Here is a 19,315-nt window from a genome sequence, read left to right as displayed (position 1 = left end):
TGTACTCTAAAGTAGGGCTGGGTGATCTGGCCAAGAATGATATTGAGATATTGATAATTATCATGATAAAATGTCACGGACACCTGGATGACACCCCAGGAGCAGTATTGAGGCGTTTTAATGGGTTTTTTTGTATTGTTTTTTTACGTTGGAAGAATCGTCTCATTTACTTCAATTGTAATGGATTTGGCTGCAATGCTGTTTACCCCTGAAACTCCAGCAGTGTTTTGTGGACTCTAACACTTCACCCACCCCTCCATCGGTATAGTGGTGAGTAGATAATGAGTGAAATTAAATTTTTTGGGTGAACTATCGCTTTATCCACAACCTACTCTGTAGGTTAAAAAAGACGCTCTAAACGTAAAATGAATAATAATGTGACATTTATCGTGATATTTATCGATATATCGAACAACCAAGTCCCCCCCCCATGTCTGCCCCCTCCCTCCTCCACACTCACGCCGGGCAGACCTCTCGACTCTGCCGCAGACATCTGCTCCTAGAGCCGCTGCAGGGAGAAATAAAGAACTGTAAACCACAGCACTAACCTCCCTGTTGTGTGTCGTGGACTCGTGTGCAGAAGAAGCGGTTGGGTCTCGGTGCTGTGTTGTCGTGTCGTTGATGGGACTCACCTCCTGAGTGTGAAGTGGTACAGTCCCGTTACTTCTCTCTGGAGCCTCCTGTGTTTGCAGCAGCTGCAGTTTTGCGCACGACGAGATGAGCAACATGCGGATAAAGTGCACTTTACTCTAACACGGACAATAGAATGAACTTATACCAGCTGGCTGTTTTACTGGGAGCATCATGTAAGTCTCGTTTTGATTCTACAAAACGCCTAACCCTCGCTAAAATGTCTCGTTTTTACGCAACAGGTTGATCCTATAAACTCCCCGCCTCATTATCCCAGGCACCGTTACTCCGCACAGGCGGTTTCCTTCAAGTTAACTGTTCGTTTTTCTGTTGCATTTCCATTTGTGTGAATTAGATAAGATTGAAAATATCATTTACAGAAATGGTTCCCTCCGTTTTTAAGAACTAATAACACACCAGGGGCTGGATGGGGTAAAGCTGCTAATCCCTGGATTTATAGTGTGTGCTGATTTATATTGTGTATAGTTATAGTAAACATCACCTATTCTTACATGGTAACAATATTCCACATGTGTTTAGCATTGTGTTGTTACAGGCCTTTAGGTACAGGAAACCTTTGAAGTACAATAGTGAACATCTGGGAATTATTTTATACTTCACTAGTCCAATGTACTAGTTTATACACATTGTAATATACTATGTGTATAGAGTGGTTTACTTTTTACTGAAGATGCAATGATTGTAATAAGAAATGATTATTCCTGTAACTATGAATCAATAGAGAATTAATAATAATCCATCATTGATTCATTGATTTAGCCAGAGCTTCTCTAATACATAGATGTTATGCTTTTCTTTGACATTTCTTATAGTAGAGTGAATATTTGTAGGAGTTTTAGGCGTTTGATTGAATATATTCAGCAACTTGTTTGATGTTATGTGGGTGCTGTACCTCCTTCTTTACGCTGTGCACCAGTCTTGTGGTATTTCTTGTTGTGTTTTCCAAATTGGAGTAAAAAAGTATTACTTCAATATATTACTTCAGGCATTTTTAGGCAAAATAATCATTTAATATAAAGTAATTTTCAGGTTAATTGAAATCGATAATGAAAGTAATCCGTAGGAACAGCCTACTCCCCAGTAACAATAAAGTTCACCAGTTGTTTGCAAATCTGCACCTCAAAAAGTGCACATTAGGTCTAAAGACGTCCAATGACACATCTGGGTGAAACACACTCGTGACAATGAATGTTCACTTTTCCCAGACTGAGTTTTGGTGTAACACTGTAGTGAAATCATTGATAAAACAAGGCGACTATATTCACTCTTATCAGTGTTTTTTTTTGTTGTTGGGCCGTTGAGTCAATGTGAAGGAATGCGTGACACAGAAAAGGCAGGAAATGTGACGGCTCTGCAGAGGAAAAGTCTGATGGTGTTCAGGAAACATGCAGCAGGAGCAGCAGCAGAGCTAACAGAGCTTTGACCTGGAATACATTCGTGACCACACACTGCTTTAAAATATGCTGCTATGAACTGAGGCCTCGTCTGTACTCAAGAGGAGGAGGAGGAGGAGGAGACTGTCTGCTGTCTGTGCAACCTGTTCATTAGCCTACAGTGAGTCACACCTGATGTGAGCTCGGTGTAAACAATAGTTAAAGGTGATGCATCCAGCAGTTACTGTTTGCTTCTGTGAACTCCTCTCACCTCAGACTCATGGCATTCATGCGGCAACGGTTTGGTTTAAATCTCTAGCAGATAATTGGCCTGCCTGCACCCAGCTGGATAAGGCCAGGCACTCCCATTGGTCGGGAGTCTGTGACTTCACCCCCCCTTCCTCCCTTCCTCAAGTGGGACAAGAGAGGGAGGGGGGCCCTAACAATGGACTGGCCCATGAAAAAAAAGCAACAAAGGGAAGAGCAATGCTCTTTCATGGGAAGAATTTAGGAGCCCCCCCCCCCTCCTGTTCTGTCATCCTGTAAAATCATTTGGTTTAATCACCGTCATCTCTGTTTGTCAGAGAAATCAGAAACCTAGTGATGCTGACCGGGGTCAGTGTGTCATGAAGGACAAACACTCCCATTGGAGACTCATTATGACTCTCAATCAGACAGAAGTGATCAGCGACAATTTTGATAACTGAATATTTTATTTACAAAACAATGACTTAATTATCACAACAGGAGGATGTGTTTTCACCTCTGTCCGTGCATTTGATTGTTTGTTTGTTTGTGAACAAGATAACACAAAAGTAACCGGACGGTTTACTATGATACTAAGTGGAAGGAAGCAGTATGAGTCAGGGAAAAACCCATGACATTTTGCAAATACTGATTTTACATTGAGACAATATTCCCTGACAATAATGAATGTATCTTGATGAAAAACCTCCCTTAAGGGAACTGATATTTATGAGCCTGTGAAATTTGGTGCTACTTGATTGGATTGAAGGGGACTGTTGGGCCTTGGCGGATATATGGACACTACTGAGTATCATTCTAGTTTGTTTTTGTGTCAGTCCATCAATCGAGTAATTGACTAATCCGTCCACATTTTAAATAATGAAAATTAGAGCTCGCTGCAGTCCGATGGCGGTGTGGAAATAGGCCGACTTGCTCTCATTTTAGAGGGAACGTAGGAGAAGCATATAGCATTTTTGATAAAGGCGATAAACGCACACTGTATACGTTTCTCTTACTGGTCAGAAGGAGACTCACGCTAGTGGACTTTTGTTTTGATTTCCTGTCTGCTGGGAAACGTTTAGAGCGAGTTCCTGCCCCACCTAGAGCTAATATGACTCGCAGAATACACCCACCAGCGTCTCCATCCCCTCCCTCCCTCTGTGATGACAACCCCCTGCCTCTCCACGGGCCTCCCAGCCCCCCACACACACTGGAATTTAACCTTCCTGACCCTGGTACCAAGCAACAGAGGAGCCCCCCTCCCTCACACACACCTAATCTCTCCTTCTTTTGTTTTGACGATATGACGGATATTACTGTATCTCCCAGGTGAAGTGTGATCGTGAAGAATCTCTGCAGACAAACAACATACACAGCTGTTTGTGCAGCAACTGAGATGTGATCACGTGCATCCTCTTACAGTCTATAAACTGTTTTTGTCTATGTGGACTATGTAAAACTTATACAGCCTTGTGGTATTTTGTCCAGCCCATTGTTATCAATGAGCCTAGACTAAATATATTAGAAATACCTTGCAACATAACATAACACTGTGGTAACTGGGCCTGCTGTTCAAACCGGCTGAGAAGACATGCCTTCCTAATTAAAGTTAGCAAGATCCACCTTCTTCATTCTGTGCAGGAAATCAAAAGCTAATCCGAACTCTCGGCAGTTTGATACTTCAAGTGGGCATCTCTTGAAGTTACGGTCTCTTTAGTAAACCCCGAACGATATTTCTTTTAGACGGAAAAATCTGCCGATATAATCCCTTCACAGACATATTGGTATTAGATTTTATGTTTGCCTATGTGCACTATATGTGAAAACTTTTATTTTTCAGGATACTTCATGCATAAAACATGTTCATCTATGTTTATATTTTAGGTTAAGAAAACATTTATTTTGGTCAGGCTCTACTTTTTAATACAGGGAGTATAAACAATTCAACCAAAAATTTCGAACTTTGAACATAATGGCCCCCCCCGATGGTAAAATTTATGCAGGACTGGAATGAATAATGAATGGAATTAAATTAATATATGATATTGATAGTAATGAATGAATATTTATACTTACAAACCGGCAACCCGGGGCTGTAAAAATGATTTATTACTAGTTCTTTAACGACGCTTAGGCAAAAAGGCAGTTTGAAGACATTAGACGTTATTATCGAATTAGACATTCCAGAAACTTTCACTTTCACTTATCCGTCATGTTCTCTCCCTGTTTGTTTTGTCTGCGTCAGTGTGTGTGTGTTATGGTGTCCATGTCACAGTGCGGGAGAAGCAGCGGCTTGGGATGCTCTTCCAGTCCGTGGTCCTCCCATGTCAGTACCAAACGGCCTCCACCCAGGCCCCGGTGGTGCAGTGGTGGTACAAGTCCTACTGTCGAGACCGCACACGAGAGTCCTTCACCCTGCCAGAGAGTCTGGGCGTGCAGGCCTCCGATCTCGGAGCCACTTCCCACCTGGAGTGCTCCGACAGCAGCCGCACAGTTCGGGTCGTGGCCTCGGCGCAGGGAGCCTCCATGACGCTGGCTGAGCACTACAAGGGCAGAGACATCTCCATCGTAAACAGTAATGTCATCATTCTTATCCTCTAAGAGAAATATATGATTTAAAGAGAAAGAAAGGCTGCAGCTGTTTGACCACTGCACCCTGAGATTAATCCCTGAGCAGGAATCATAGCTGACTGTGCTTTGTGTTTCCTGTTCTCTAAATAAACGCCTTTTGTCCTCGTCTTACAATAGAGCAGGCATTAACACGCACTCACACAAACAGCAACTCCTGCTCTCAAGTCTCTTTTTAAACCTCAAGCCTTATCAAGACATAACACCTGTCCTCTATCCAAAAGTGCATGTGGAACAACCCACATGCAACAAGGCTGCTCCCCTCATCATTCAGTATAGTTAGAAATACCAACATGATAAATTAAAGCTTAAACGATAAGGTTTTTTGTTGTTGTTAACATTCAGAATTTTTTTTCATGTTGTTTTTATGCAGATGACACAACAGGAAAGCTTAATAATTATATTAGTGCTATAGCAATTAGCTGATTAATTGATTAGGGCTTTTGAGAAGTGATTATTCATCGAAGTGATATACACACAAAGATGATGTACGTTTGTTATATTATTGTGAATTGAATACCTTCTTAGATAAAGTAAAAAAACGGATTAAAATCGAATTAAAAGAGAAAGGTTCAACGTGTCAAATTGCAGGTGTATTATGTATTCATAAATTAACACCCAGATGTCAGTGCTCCACAGAGGATCATTTGAATTGACAAAATGCAGCGATTCAACACTGTTTGACTTCAGTACTTTTAACCTTGTCTTCTTGTCTTTGTGCAGAAGCAGACCTGCGGATCGGAGAGCTGAAGTGGGGCGACAGTGGAGTCTACTTCTGTAAAGTCATTATTGCTGACGATCTGGAGGGGAAGAACGAGGGCCAGCTGGAGTTACTTGTGCTTGGTATGTCTGTGCTTAACTCTTTAATGAAAGGAATGACAGTACACACATTTTGAGCCAGATCATGATCGGTTGGCAACAGGTGTCCTTATTTATGTTTGTATGTTTGCATATTTAGTGTCCTTCAATATGCATTAGTAAAGGTTTTAGAAAAGTCTATTTGTTGCCTTTGTCCTAAAGTGTCCTTACACCAGCTTCCATGGAGACGGTTGAACGGTATTTTCCTCTTCACACGGTCCTGATCCTCTATGACGGACTCAATTGTTTATCCGAGTTGGCTGGTCTAAAGTCAGTTGTGCATTATGAATATCAGGGTTGTGCAGCTCATAAGACAATAGCCGTTTTCAGACATGGACCTTTGGAAATTGTGCGGAAAATTGGGTCTGGGCATTATCCAGAGTTTGCCTTTCACATATGAAGAAGGCAGCAAGAGATTGTCTGGGTCAGACGAACAACAGGAAAATGTCCGAAACCTTCAGGTTAAGGGTTGCGTCTGGGTAGAGCACGCAGGAGGCAGGATATGAATCCTGTTGCGGAAATCACAGTTTTGTTTACAAAACATCAACTCCGGCGGCAGCTCTTGAATCTCGTTCTCTTTCCGAGTTGATATGCAAACACACCCAATTGCTCGCTGAGAACTTGCCGGTCATTTTCCTGTTGTATTCTCACATGTGCTTTCACTGACATTTTACTAGGGGGCTGGAAGGAAAAGTTGTGGAAAATTCAGTGCATGTCTGAAAGCAGCTCACGACGGACTCCATTGGTTAGCCAGGTTGGCAGGACTGGACTGAACATCTTAACTCAGTCGAACAATATGAATGTAAGAGTTGTGACACCATGTGGTCATATTTCCAGCTGCACAACCGTTTATGTTTGGGTGTGTTGTATTTGCCCATTGTAAAGGCGCGCTGCTGATTAATGATTAAACAGAGCTCTTGGAGCCGCACTGAACAGCTAATGTTTCAGTGCTAAAGGTCGGAGATTCACCATCTACTGTTAATGAAACCTGAAGGAGCGTGTCCACTCGCGGAGAGAGAGAAATTGTGGAGACCATTGTTGCCAAAGCCACTCCTTAAGCCGTTACCATGGCGACGGCCTTTTTCACAGCAGACGGGAGCACGTTAAGGGTTGGTGCTGGTGCAGACGTATAGAGAGGGGAAGAAAAAAGAAGAGAGACAAAGAAAAGGAGCAAACTGAGGCTGTAAACTCTCATGATAGTGGGATCTGAACGGGACCCAGAAGAGATTTCTTCCTTAAAGTTAAAACTGACCATGATAAGCTGGTGTTTAAGTTTGTTCCTTCATGTTATCTTCCTCAGCTGTGCACTAATCTGATTATAATCAGCTCACAGGAGCGAAGGAGGGGGTCAAACTTGGCAGAATAACAAAACTACACTGGGTTTTTACTAGATTTTGTTTTAGCTTTGCCACATTGCACCGTCAAAGTTAAAATTAGAAAGTGTGTCAAACCACTTCAGCGCCAGATTAGCATTTCCTGAAGTTTTCACTGTGCTGACCAGTAGATGATAAAATAATTATATGTCTCATATTTGTCAGTTCAACATCAACCTCCTGACAGGAGCAGGTTAGTTTAACCTAGGAAAACAGGGTTAAACCATAGACTGTATATAAAGATGGACGATGGGTCTCCATGTCTCCAGCATCCAGAACTGAAGCCAAACTACCCTGGATATGAACGCTGCCATCTTGCACATTTGAACCCAGAGTCTGCACAATAGTACAATAGTGATCGGGGATGGAGTAGCAGTTGCGCTACAGCTAATCATGAGTCAGTCTCAGCTGTCAATCATGAAGTTTCACCCCATTTTGTATCATTAAATGACTAATTAAAACCAAACTTATTTATCAAACATCAGTGTGATATGAACTACGTAAAATGGCAGAAACCATCTTTGAGAAAAAGTAATTTGACGAGCACTTGGACTTTTTAGTTTGGTCACATGTCCCATCAACTAACATGTATGAGGCAGGTTGTATGACCTATAATGCAGCCAGCCACCAGGTGGCGATTGAGATGCTTTGGCCTCACTTTTGGGGAGCGGTCCTGTCGTCCATCTTTAGAAACAGTCTAGGGGTGAAACAATATGGCTGAAATTAACAAAATACATCTATCACTACCTCTAAAGTTCAACCATTAACATGTTACATCTTGTTTTTTAATCCTCCATTAGTTTAGCACATAAACTCCCATAAAACCACAGATTCTCTCAGTCTTCAAGCTAAACTAAGCTAAGCCAAACTTACCAGCATTCAGCACTAGCTTCAACTGTACTTATACTGTGCAAATACAAGACCCCTGTCTACCTTCTCATCCGACTGATGAAGCGTTAAAGCAACAACTTGTCCTGCCTCTTCTCTCACCGTCTCTCTAATCTCTGGTTTAATTTTTCTTTAGAATACAAATTTTAGCCTTGCTAAATCTTCTCGTGCACTCCTCCATTATTCATTCCTCGACCTTTACTGCTCTCCCTGCATCTTTCACAGCCTTCCTCCCTCTCAGGCCTGCATAGCTGCTCCGCTCTCTCAGGTTACTCAGTGTTACTGAGCCTCATGGTATGTAGATGAGTGTGCCAAGCCAGGGAAGCAAGATTACTTATTTTATCAGGGAGGGGTATATCATTTTTTTTTACCATGATCCTAGAAACCACATACTCAGCACCACTCACCATAGAAACTGCCTGTAGTGTTATTAAGTCTCCCTGTAGTCAGTGACAGTGACTGGTCTTTACTTTTAATTATAGTCCGTTATCGCCACCTCATGATAAACACACATTAGAAACACAAACGCCTACTGTCTCTTTTCTTTTCTGCATTTTTCTTTTGGTTCCCTACATTTTGACCTGTTTATCTTGTAGATGAAGCACAGAGGAGGCATTGTTTCACAACCACCACTTGCACAACCTTTTTAAACGAACTCCCGTGGTAAATTGTTGCCCTAGAATCGTGATATGCCCCAGTTTCCAAAACCCCCTCTTGGTCCTCACCCACATTGTTGGCACCTCTCAATTTGATGGTGTCTGTGTCTGTGTGCGCGTAAAACATATATCAGCATGTGCATTCATTCGTGTGCTGTGGAGAGGTCACATGTTTGTTGTGCACCTCATCACAGAAACTTGGCACTGCAGGCCTCTTCCTAAATTTAGATTCAAAGTAAAATGAGTTTGACCTTTGAACTCTGAACTTTATTCATGTTCATAGGTTTGTAGAGGCTGAATTAGGTATTTATACCAAAGTATTCCACAGTCTGAAATGTTTGACCTGATGGTGGCGCTAGAAGAAACGTTTAAGGTTCACCAAAGCGATCCAGCAGCAGTTCATCCTGATGGGAGCATGAATGTCTGGAGCGATTTCACCGGTTGTTGAGATATTTCACTTAAAACTACTTACATTGACATGTTGTCACTACAGGAAAATTCAGTGCAACTCTGCAGTCATTAGGATTCATCCTCTGAGGACTATGAATGTATGTACAAAACTGAAAGGAAGTTGATTTAATAAGTGTTGAGATATCTGGACTGACCTACTGATAGTCTTGCAGCAAACAAGGCTAAAAATGTGACATGACCTCATAGATCTTAAAGTAAAGCGTATAGGATAATTCACCAAATCTAATTATAACAGATTAATATTACATTAATTAAACATCAGTGCTTTGTTTAAAAGATAAGCTAGTCCCTTCTGTCACTGCATGGCCATTAATCATCCACCCTGCTGCCAGATTTTCTATTTGCCTGACCTTTTGACTCTTGCTTTGCTTCCGACCTTCACCTCTGCTCTCCCTCTCTCTGCAGGCAGGACAGGTCAGCGGGACGATCTCCTACCTGAATTTGATGTGGAGTTTATGCCAGGTACGGCACTTCACTTGCACTTGTGTCTCATTTCCTGGCCTTTTCTAGCTTTCCTAATGCGGCCTAATGTATAATTCTCACAGACTAATCAAAACTTTGACTAACAAACATTGACTGACTGAGGAAATATCACCAGTTACAAAATCTAACCCAACCTGAATATGCACATAGTCTATAGGTTATTGAAGCGACATAAAGAAATGCATTGGCCATGATTTGAATTTCACAAGGGACGCATGTTGACTGAGCGAGGGGTTTCGAGTGGATTTCGGTTTACGGCACACCCTGAGGAAGGGTGTTGTTAGAGTCTGGATACTTAAGAGATGTGATGATGGATAAGAGTCACTTAAGAGTTCCCTAGAGATCTGCTGAAGTTTCCTATTTAAGTGCTCTGTGGCTTTGGATGCATATTCGGAAAGACACAGAAAGATAACATGGTTTTTAAGGAGAGTTGTAATTAATTACAATTCAAGTGTAGATTTGGCCAACATGTCTGTCGTTTATGATGGCAGTGTACTCACCGAAACAACTTTGGTGAAATGCAGTCAAAATGTTAAAATAAAGAAGTTAAATCAATGGCGAAAATATTTAGCGGCTGCTAAGAAAACAGAAAAAAAATGTTTTGTCTGAGTGTCAAAATCCCTTTATTGGGAAGTTAAACTGAGAAGCTGTCCACCTGAAATAATAGATAAATATATATTTTGATCTGTGAATGTTTGTGTGTCTATTCCAGAGTGGGCGTTTGTGGGATCTGTAGTCCTGGGTAGCATCTTGTTCCTGTTGTTGATGGGGATCTGCTGGTGCCAGTGTTGTCCTCACTCCTGCTGCTGCTACGTCAGCTGCTGCTGCTGTCCTGACACCTGCTGCTGTCCAAGACACCGTAAGTAACAGAAACAACTGAATGAATTACTTTAAAACATGACTATCTTTTCTTTATTTGCGTTATTGACGTCAGGTTGAGGCCCAATCCCATTTCACCCCTTGGCACTACCCCTACCCCTTGTTTTCGGGGGTTATCTTGCCCATTGAAACGGAGTCACAAGGGGTAGTGGTTGAAATATTTCCCTACGATTTCATTGTAATAACATTGTTGAGATCTTAAATAAACCAATGCTATTGTTTGCAGTTTCTAAACTGACAAACCTATCATATCCAAATAACATCTATGCTAATGCAGGTGTATCAATGACATTTGAAATTGAAAAGCTTGGATGCTCTGCATTATTTCATGATGAATCAAAAGCACACACTGAAATTATGTGAAAATCCGGGATTATCATGCAAAAAAGAAGATTGCTAGCATGCTAACACTAGGGCTCTCGCGATTTTTAAAAAAAAGGTTGTGAAAAAAACGACCACAATACATTGAAATGATATTAAACTAAGATATTACAATCATTATCGTACATTTTTTATCCTTAATATTGGAGAAAATACTACATTTGTGGGTCTCTCTCCCAGTTTGCTGGTGATTCATAAGGCATTCTGGGTACCCCTTAGTTTGAAATTTCCGTTTCGAGGGCTATAAAGCCCTAAGTCGTCCCTAAGCCGTCCCAACAGGTATGGGGACAGCCTACCCCTACATGTGAACATGCAAAACGAAGGGGAAGGGCTCAGGGCTAATGTCCTTACTGTAGTTTTACTGTTTTGTTGTTATCCTGTGCAGTGTATGAGGCAGGGAAGATGGCAAAGAGTGGACAACAGGCCCAGGTACCTGTGTATCCCTACTACATCCCTGGTGTCCCTACTGTGGTCTCTCTTGCCCCGTCATCCCACATGGACCCCAAAATTACTTCCATCCCTTCAGTGGAAAATAACCTGGCTGCAGGTGAGTGTCGTCAATGTGGTTCCTAGATATTAGACAGCTCTGTAACCGCTGCCTTCACTAACCCTCATCCTCATGTCTGTCATGGAAACTACAGGAATGTCCATCAGCCACATGCATGTTTGTTGTTTACATCTAATCTTTGTGGTTCTCAGTTTTTGCCTTGTAAGAATGTTTATTACGCAGTCAAGTGTCTGTTGCATGATTATTGTTCGTCACCGTGTATGTGTGTTTGTGTGTACGGGTATGTGTGTCCACATCCACAGTGCGCAGTGGTTATCGACTGAACGCCAGTCAAGACCAGGACTCAATGAAAGTTCTGTACTACATAGAGAAGGACCTGGCTCAGTTTCCCTCTGCCAAGATGGCTGCACTCAAACGTAAGCCTGCACAGATGAGGCCAGTCTCTGAAATCTGTGTGGCAGTGTGACAATGTGTGTGTGTCTGTGTGTTTGTCCAAGTGTCTTTTGTATGTTATGTGCATGGTTTGTGTAAATTAACTAGTTCTCATGTAATCCTTACATCCATTTCATAACACCTTACTCTAAGACTTTCTCATTTTCAAAAAGGAATGTTAATATGTTCAGCCCCTCTTTCTTTTACTCTTAAAGCGTTTGAGATATTTGTTATTGTCAAAAAATTCCATGAAAAGAATTTGGAAGATTTAAACGACCTAAACACATGGTCTTAGGCACATGGAGCAAGTTAACGTAGAGTAAGTCCAAATCAACTTTTTCTTCCCTTAATGGCAGAAAAAGGTTCCTGCACCAGGTTTTTCAAAAACAACACAATCACTTTCTGGTGTCTCAAGACACCAACACACCAACAACAAGCCTAACAAATCTGGTTTTAGGACCAGGGCGGTCAATTGATTCTTATTTCTTATTTAAATGTGGGTGCTCGACAGGAAGATGACGCTGTTTCAAAACTAGCTAAGATAATCGTGTTGTGCACAGCACCACTATTGTTAAGGGTCCTGACACTTGACCTCTAACTCAAAAAAAAAAGTCACATGACACTTAGTAGAGCCAAATAATTCCACACATCTCTCTTGCTCTTCCTGGATCTGCCATTTTAATCAGATCAACATTAAAGGGTTTCTACACCCCATTCCTCCACCAAGTTTGGTGCAAATCAGTTGAGGACTTTTTGCACCATAAAAGCATAACCTCCTAGTGGAGTATATAGTAAAGAGCTAAGTCACTGAAGACATATCTGGCCTCAGTAATTCACAGTGAGCTGTAATCAGAAGTCATGATTATATACTGCACAGTATATAGTTTGCAACATGCTTCCTCTCGAATACACCTCTTTAGTACTTCTACTTGACCACCTCTTATTCTGAAATGTTTGATTACAAACTTTTCACAGTGTACCTGAAAATAATATTCATGATTAAATTGGGTTGATGCATCTGTGCCCACAGCCAGTAGCCTATCAGAACTGAGCTCTCTGCACGAGGGTGGGACAACAGACTTCAGACACACGTATCAGACGGTCCAGATGAAGGCGCTCCCGCCCATCGCAGATCTCGATGGCCAGTCAGTAGTGAGAGCAGCTCCACCTACACAGAGGCACAGGCCCAGACGGGACAGAGGACACCTCTCAGATGATGAACTAGACCGAAGGTGCAGTCTCAAAAGATGTAACCAGTGTAATTGTGTCTGTATGTGTCCTTATGTGTTCAGTTTCTATGCTGATGATGTCCAGCTGCAACTCACCCATCCTGACTAACTGTCTCACTGAGACTAGACCATAGATGCGAGCCAATATTCTCAATCTGAATCGTGATAAACGATTATTGGCCCCTAATCCTTCACAAAACCAAAAGTTCCCCTTTGCCTTACTCCTTACACTTTTACAACCCTGCAGTAATCTTTGACAGCAACCTCAACAACACCACCCAGATCTAATCAATTAAATTTCATCACATGCAGCGGGACAAAATCTTCTAATTTACTTCAATGGACACAATATTACAATATTAACCTGATTAAGATTACAATAGTCTGAATAAGCATTTTGCAACATCGACATATGGCCGTTACCAACTGCTTGACAACATATGCTCTGGGTGTGAGTGTACACAAGTAGGTAGCAATGTTGATGCAAATCATAATCAGATTCTAGAGATTATGAATATGAATTATATTAGTAATTTAAGTAAACATCATAATGGGAGTAATGTCTTATTCAGAATAATCTGAATTTTGCTGTCGATGTAAACATAGTCACTGTGTATTCATATCTCTGCTTATCTACCAACACTTACAAAGACCAAACCAGTCTTTCAACACATTCAGCAGTTCCCTGACCTACATTGGATTCAATTCAAGGCCGTTCTCTTCAATCAGGGACCCTGCTGCCTCCATCACACTCTCTTTCTTTGCTCTTTCTACAACATTTATCCCCTCCATCCCAGAGCAAGCACCAGACCTGGGTTGACCAGGAAGTTACTATGTTTTACTGTTTGATTTTATTTTCTTGGGTAATTCTGCCTATATTGTGCATTCAGTTTTTAAGGTTATTTATTGCTGACCTAATTTGTGATGTCAGTGTAACCCCCATGTCACTGTGGGCTGAGTTATGTGCTCTTTTGCTGGTAGGTGGAACCCTCGCTCAGAGCACCTGAAGAGAAAGACGCTGGGAAGTAGAGGGCGCACCGGCTCCCTGGACGAGCTGGAGGAATTTGCTTGCTCTTACGACTCCCACAGTCGACGGGCTGAGCCTCCGTACCGCCCGTATGATCGGGATTACAGCCCTCCCAGGCGTGTCTACAAAAATGAGGATGATGGCTGGGGGCGCAGGAGCCCCTCGCCATTACCCCAAAAGAGAAGGGACACATGGGACAGTGATCGTCCGTCTCGGCCACCTCAGAGCAGAGGATACGACAACACCTTCCTCAATAACGTGTTGGAGAGCAAGGCGAAGGGGCGGGGAGCGGAGAGAGGTGCTGGGAGGACGGACGAGGACAGTGACACTCCCTCCAAAGGCAGCTCCAGAGGAAAAGGCAGCAATAGTTACTACAGCCGGTCGCCTAGCAACCGTCCAGAAGAGGATGACCCTTTGCCTCCATATTCTGAGCGGGAGGCTGAGCGGTACCGCAGGGCTGACCCATCCACAGACCGGTACCGCACTGCAGAACCTCCCAGGTCAGACAGATACAGAACCACTGAACACGCCATGAGGCCTTTCTCTTACACCCGGCCCCCCCAACAGGGAATGTCCCACACACTACAGGGGGGCAGAGAGGAGAGGAGCCGAAACCTGGTGAGTTACTTGTAGCAGGAACAAGGACTTCCTTCCTCTTCAGCTCCTCAGGAAAGGAGCCTCTGAATACTGTAAATAGTTACAGGATACGGCTGGTGATGTTCTATAGTTTTCTTATTGTCAACAAATCCCATGAAAAGACCATGACAGTGAATAGTATTGCAAACTTGACATTAACCTTTTCTCTTCATCATCATCGTCCATAATCTCTTAGAAAACACATCAGTTAAACACAACTACTCCTTTAGACAATTGCCATGAGTGGAATTATTCCCTGCACCACATCAGTAGAGGGAGTTAAAGATAAAGGGGGTTTCCAATTTGTCTGAAGATTCACGTGAACACTCAAACTTCATTCAAGTTTTGGTTCAGCCATGATTGCTCTCTGTTTGTCCTTGAACACAAACACAGAGGAATATCATGTGAAAGAATAGAAAAACTGAGAAGAGGAAGGGCACAAAACTGAAACTGAAACTAAACTTTAGCCTATTTGATCTGTATCTCATTGTGGTTTTACTTAATATTTAAGAAAACAGGGATAGACAGGAACACCTTGGACCTCACAGAGATTTTGTGCATTACTCATTGTTGACAGACAAGTTTAAGGCCATTACCACAAAAATAGTGTCGATATTCCAACAGTCTACAGCCCAGGGGTTGGTGCAAACTCACAAAACTCTCAAATATTTATTAATCCATGGCTGAAAATAGTCCCCAACAAATGCACAAATTATGACCTTTTTTTAAATAAAACATGGCACTAATTTGTGTATTTGTGCTAAGCTAGGCTAAGATTTTGCCCTGCTTCCAGTCTTTGTGTCAAGCTAATCAAAAGGTTTCACTACTTCCTGTCATTCTGCTGAGTTAGGCGAACAGTTTCATTCTTTCCTGTATTTTTGCTAAACTAGTTTAATAGTTTTACTGTTTCCACCCTTAGGGCTAAGCTAGGCTAACAATTTCACTGTTTCGGCCTTAGAGCTACGCTAGGCTAAGAGTTTGCCCTGCTTCCTGTCTTTGTGCTAAGCTAAGAATTTCACTGTTAAAGTGTTTAAGACTGGGACCATTTAACTGCAACACCCAGGGTTCAAATCCAGTTGGGACCTTTGTTGTTGTCGTCCCTTCTTTATCTCGCCACCTTAATTTCTTGTCTGCTCTCTAATGTATCTATCAAATAGATATAGAGTTATTGTTACAGCAGAGAGGTAAGTGAAGTCAAAAAAGTTCTGACAGACATCATTCATTTTTGTTGACAGTAAGAACAAAAGAGAACAGCACCAGTCTCTGCTTTAACATTTCAAAATGTTTCACAGTATTTTGTACATAATCGGTCTCTTGTGCAATGTACATGCAAGTTATACGGTCTTAACACTGAATCTGATTTGTTTATAGGTAGCTTTAACATATGTCTTTTAAAAAGGAATTGAATGAATGAGAAGTGAAACTGAAATGATCACATTTACATTTGAACTCGTATAATCTGCAACCATCACAGTGTTACCTCGCTTATTTTCAGGCTCACTACCCAAAAAAACAATCACGTGTGGAATCAGTGATACAGTCTTTACTAACCAGGCTTGAGCTGCATGACTTCTATAAACTGTAATAAATATTTGATACCTCAGAAATCAGGCTGGACTAACCTCGCATGAGCATGGATGCGAAGCCTCTAATCGTGTGGCTCTTGGTGTTTTCCTTAACAGAGCACCGCACCGAGCAGGGACTCACTCATTGTGTGACGAGGTTTCCCAGCCTCCATCTGCACAGCACTGCCAGACCGTTCATTTAAACCGTCCTGTTGCTACGCAGGAGGGGATAACTGTTCCGCCATCCGCCACATGAAGCCTGACTCCTCTTACTGATGTGACTGCACTGAAAAAAACAACATAAATGGAAGAAAAATGTGCTTTAGTTACACCAGTGTATTTCTGCATGTGTGGCATATAGACAGTATGTATGTGGTGTGTACAGCAGTTTTATCTGAGTTTTTTAAAAGTTGTGTGACTGTATTTACTTCATACCAGTGCCAAGATGTGTTTTTTTATTACTCTCTGCCAATGGTCTTTTGTAAACTAAGCAGAACACCATAGTCTTATTGTTTTCCTAGTCTTCATACTCATACTCAGTACACTGCAACTCAGGTTCACTGCGTATTCGTGTGGTTGTCTGTTGTTGATATTGTACTGTATGTAAGTACCTTGAATTTGTCAGCAGATTTGAATTGCACTGCCTAAATAAATACTTTTTGAATAAAGAAAACTTTATTAACGTCTTCATCGTCTCAAATAAATGCATTTTCACTGGTGGTTACTTTGTTGACATTTCATTTCCAAGTCAGGCTCATTGCAGCATGAGTCTCAATCATACATATCAGACATTTTATTAGAAAATTGTTAAAATGTTTATAGGTGAAAAATACTCAAATGACACAAATCATGACCAAAGAAGCTTATTAAATTAATGTCAACATATCAGTCAGATCCTACATTTTTATACATTATTTTTAACCTTTTTTGGGCTCACACATTTGCATTGAAATTGTTGTGAGATCATTGTTTTGATATTAATACCTTTTGTCTGTCCCATAGTTGAATGTGTGTGTAGCTGTTGTATTTGATAACAATGTGTGTGATAATGTGTGTGTACCTTGGACATTTTTTATCGTAGCTTATCAAACACACACAATCATACAAACACTAGAGCTTTGTTGATAACTTCCATCTACTCAGTCTGCACATGTTACCACTCATGCTAGACGTGTTGTGATTTAAAAACTTTATATTCAGGGATTTTAAAGTGTGAATGCGGGCAGGTTACAAAGGAATGAGGCACAAAATAAAACAAGAGAAAATAATCATATTTAGAGCCCATATTCTCTGAAGTAATAAACTGTACACGATGATTAGTCACAAGGATTATTCTGTGTAATAAATGAATGTCAAATAAACACCTGTAAATGTTCTACAATGAAATGATGCCAGTATTGATATAGGTCAAATAACCTACTGTCATGGAAGGTTTATGGGACAATAGGACCCTAAACACAGACATGGCCCCCCAACCGAGAGAGAGACACTGAGACTGAAAGAGACACAAAATGACCATATTCAACACAACAGCATTGTTTGTGGTCATTGTTTAACTTCACTGTTTTGTGTAACCATATGTTAATTTTGAACATCTTTGTGGTCATCCTACTTGTCTAGGCTGTCAATTAGTATCTCTTAATGTTTTAATTTTTAATAAGAAATGTTGACAGCTCATACAAAGGCTTTGGTGCAGCGGTCTCTGGGCCTGAACAAGTTAACCATCCTTGATTTCATGTTACAACCTAAGATCTTCTGACTCTGGAAGCAGAGGTACCACAGGAACTGGCCCCAACACTCCACCTCTGTAAATATGTTGGACATATTTAAAAACAAGGACACAGAAAATAAAAAAGTATCTATGTCTCCTCTAGACACTGACAGGGGAGGACTTTGATAGAAAGCACAGACACTGATGCTTTTCATTCGTGCAGCATTTTTCACAGGATTTGAAGCAGCACACTTCAGAGAGCTGAGAGCAGCTCTTGAGTCCAGCTCAGGCGCGCTTGTTTTGTGTCAATAGTGAAGCTGGCCGGGGTCTATGTCCTGGATAAGAGATGTAAACATACTCACACAAAGAGCTCCGACAATCGCTCGACATGACTCATCCTGAGAGTGAACCTTACTCTCTTCGGCTGTTTGCCAAAACTCGTCTCAGTGAAACTGACCTCCTTCTGCATCCCTCCTTTACATGCAGATTACACATGCTTCACTCCTTTACATGCAGATTACACATGCTTCACTCCTTTTAATCCAACAGCTGTTTTCTAAAATATTTGTGTTCACATGCTGAGGGACAATAGAGACCGATGGGGTTAACGTTAACATTAACATAAAATGTCATCAGTTGCCAAATGAACAGCATTTGAACTCAACAGGAAACAAAGTAGTTTCTAATTAATAAAGCAATGATTTACATATAATGTTAGTTTCTTCCATCTTACCTTTTAGAGTGGCGTTTTCTCTGTATAGCCTGGATTTAAATGAGAAACGAAATGAGAAATGGTTTACTCAACTTAACCGATTTGTGTGATCAACATTGTCATGCTGCAGAAATGACCAAACTATGAGGTGCTAAGGTGCACAACTGAGGTTATGTCCCTATCATCTGCTGGTGGCCGCTAACACCTGCTAACATCTACTGTCGGTTGGTAACTTAAATTGTGCAGAAGACCTTCAAACGTACAAGCGATATTCGCCATCTTGTCCTATATTCTAAAATATGGAAATAACATTTTGTTATAATAATAATTAAATTAATCAAACAGAGTCTTGGCCAAAGACTCCTCTCATTCTCTATGCATCCAAACAGCACATTTCCCCACAGTAATGTGAGGTTAGGGTAAATATGATCAGCAACAAGGTCCAAAAACAAATGTACCAGCGTTAGAGTTCTCCACAAAAGGACAAGATTTCATCCATGTCTTTCTTGAATTGCTGCAAATAACGATCATTTGGATAAAACCTGTGACATGTGTCTCTTCTTCTTCTTCTTCTTCTTCTTCTTCTTTGTCCTCCATGTTGCACCTGT

The 19,315-nt window shown here is 41.4% G+C and overlaps 1 protein-coding gene and 1 long non-coding RNA gene across 4 annotated transcripts; one reads left to right on the top strand and one right to left on the bottom strand.

Annotated features, from left to right (window-relative positions):
* Window positions 1-460: 460 nt before the first annotated feature.
* On the top strand, window positions 461-16,970 carry ildr2 (immunoglobulin-like domain containing receptor 2). 3 transcript variants are annotated; one of them, XM_035174082.2, is made up of 10 exons: window positions 462-806; window positions 4,516-4,845; window positions 5,622-5,741; window positions 9,550-9,606; window positions 10,340-10,486; window positions 11,273-11,434; window positions 11,698-11,811; window positions 12,858-13,059; window positions 14,038-14,701; window positions 16,402-16,970. In XM_035174082.2, exons 1-10 carry the CDS (start codon window positions 767-769, stop codon window positions 16,435-16,437), a joined length of 1,872 nt encoding a protein of 623 aa, XP_035029973.1. In that variant the 5' UTR covers window positions 462-766; the 3' UTR covers window positions 16,438-16,970. The 3 variants fall into 3 exon arrangements, with proteins under 3 accessions (XP_035029974.1, XP_035029973.1, XP_035029975.1); XM_035174083.2 differs by lacking the exon at window positions 9,550-9,606 and having other exon boundaries at window positions 461-806; XM_035174084.2 differs by lacking the exon at window positions 11,698-11,811 and having other exon boundaries at window positions 464-806.
* Window positions 16,247-19,315, bottom strand: LOC118119790. Its single transcript, XR_004698129.1, has 3 exons — window positions 19,166-19,315; window positions 18,729-18,757; window positions 16,247-16,570 (listed from the first exon to the last, which is right to left on the bottom strand). It is a non-coding gene; the product is annotated as an uncharacterized LOC118119790 (long non-coding RNA).

The sequence above is a fragment of the Hippoglossus stenolepis genome, chromosome 13 (assembly GCF_022539355.2).
Source record: "Hippoglossus stenolepis isolate QCI-W04-F060 chromosome 13, HSTE1.2, whole genome shotgun sequence".
Lineage (NCBI taxonomy): Eukaryota > Metazoa > Chordata > Actinopteri > Pleuronectiformes > Pleuronectidae > Hippoglossus > Hippoglossus stenolepis.
Note: the sequence above shows the minus strand (reverse complement) of the source record. Positions and strands in the feature narration are given on the sequence as shown.

What these genes read in the sequence shown, in the direction of transcription:
- ildr2 (XM_035174082.2), top strand. Translation starts at nt 767, where the DNA reads ATGAACTTATACCAGCTGGCTGTTTTACTGGGAGCATCAT. An exon ending in GCTGGAGTTACTTGTGCTTG is followed by an intron (nt 5,742 to 9,549) that starts GTATGTCTGTGC and finishes CTCTCTCTGCAG; the next exon opens with GCAGGACAGGTCAGCGGGAC. An exon ending in CAAGATGGCTGCACTCAAAC is followed by an intron (nt 11,812 to 12,857) that starts GTAAGCCTGCAC and finishes CTGTGCCCACAG; the next exon opens with CCAGTAGCCTATCAGAACTG.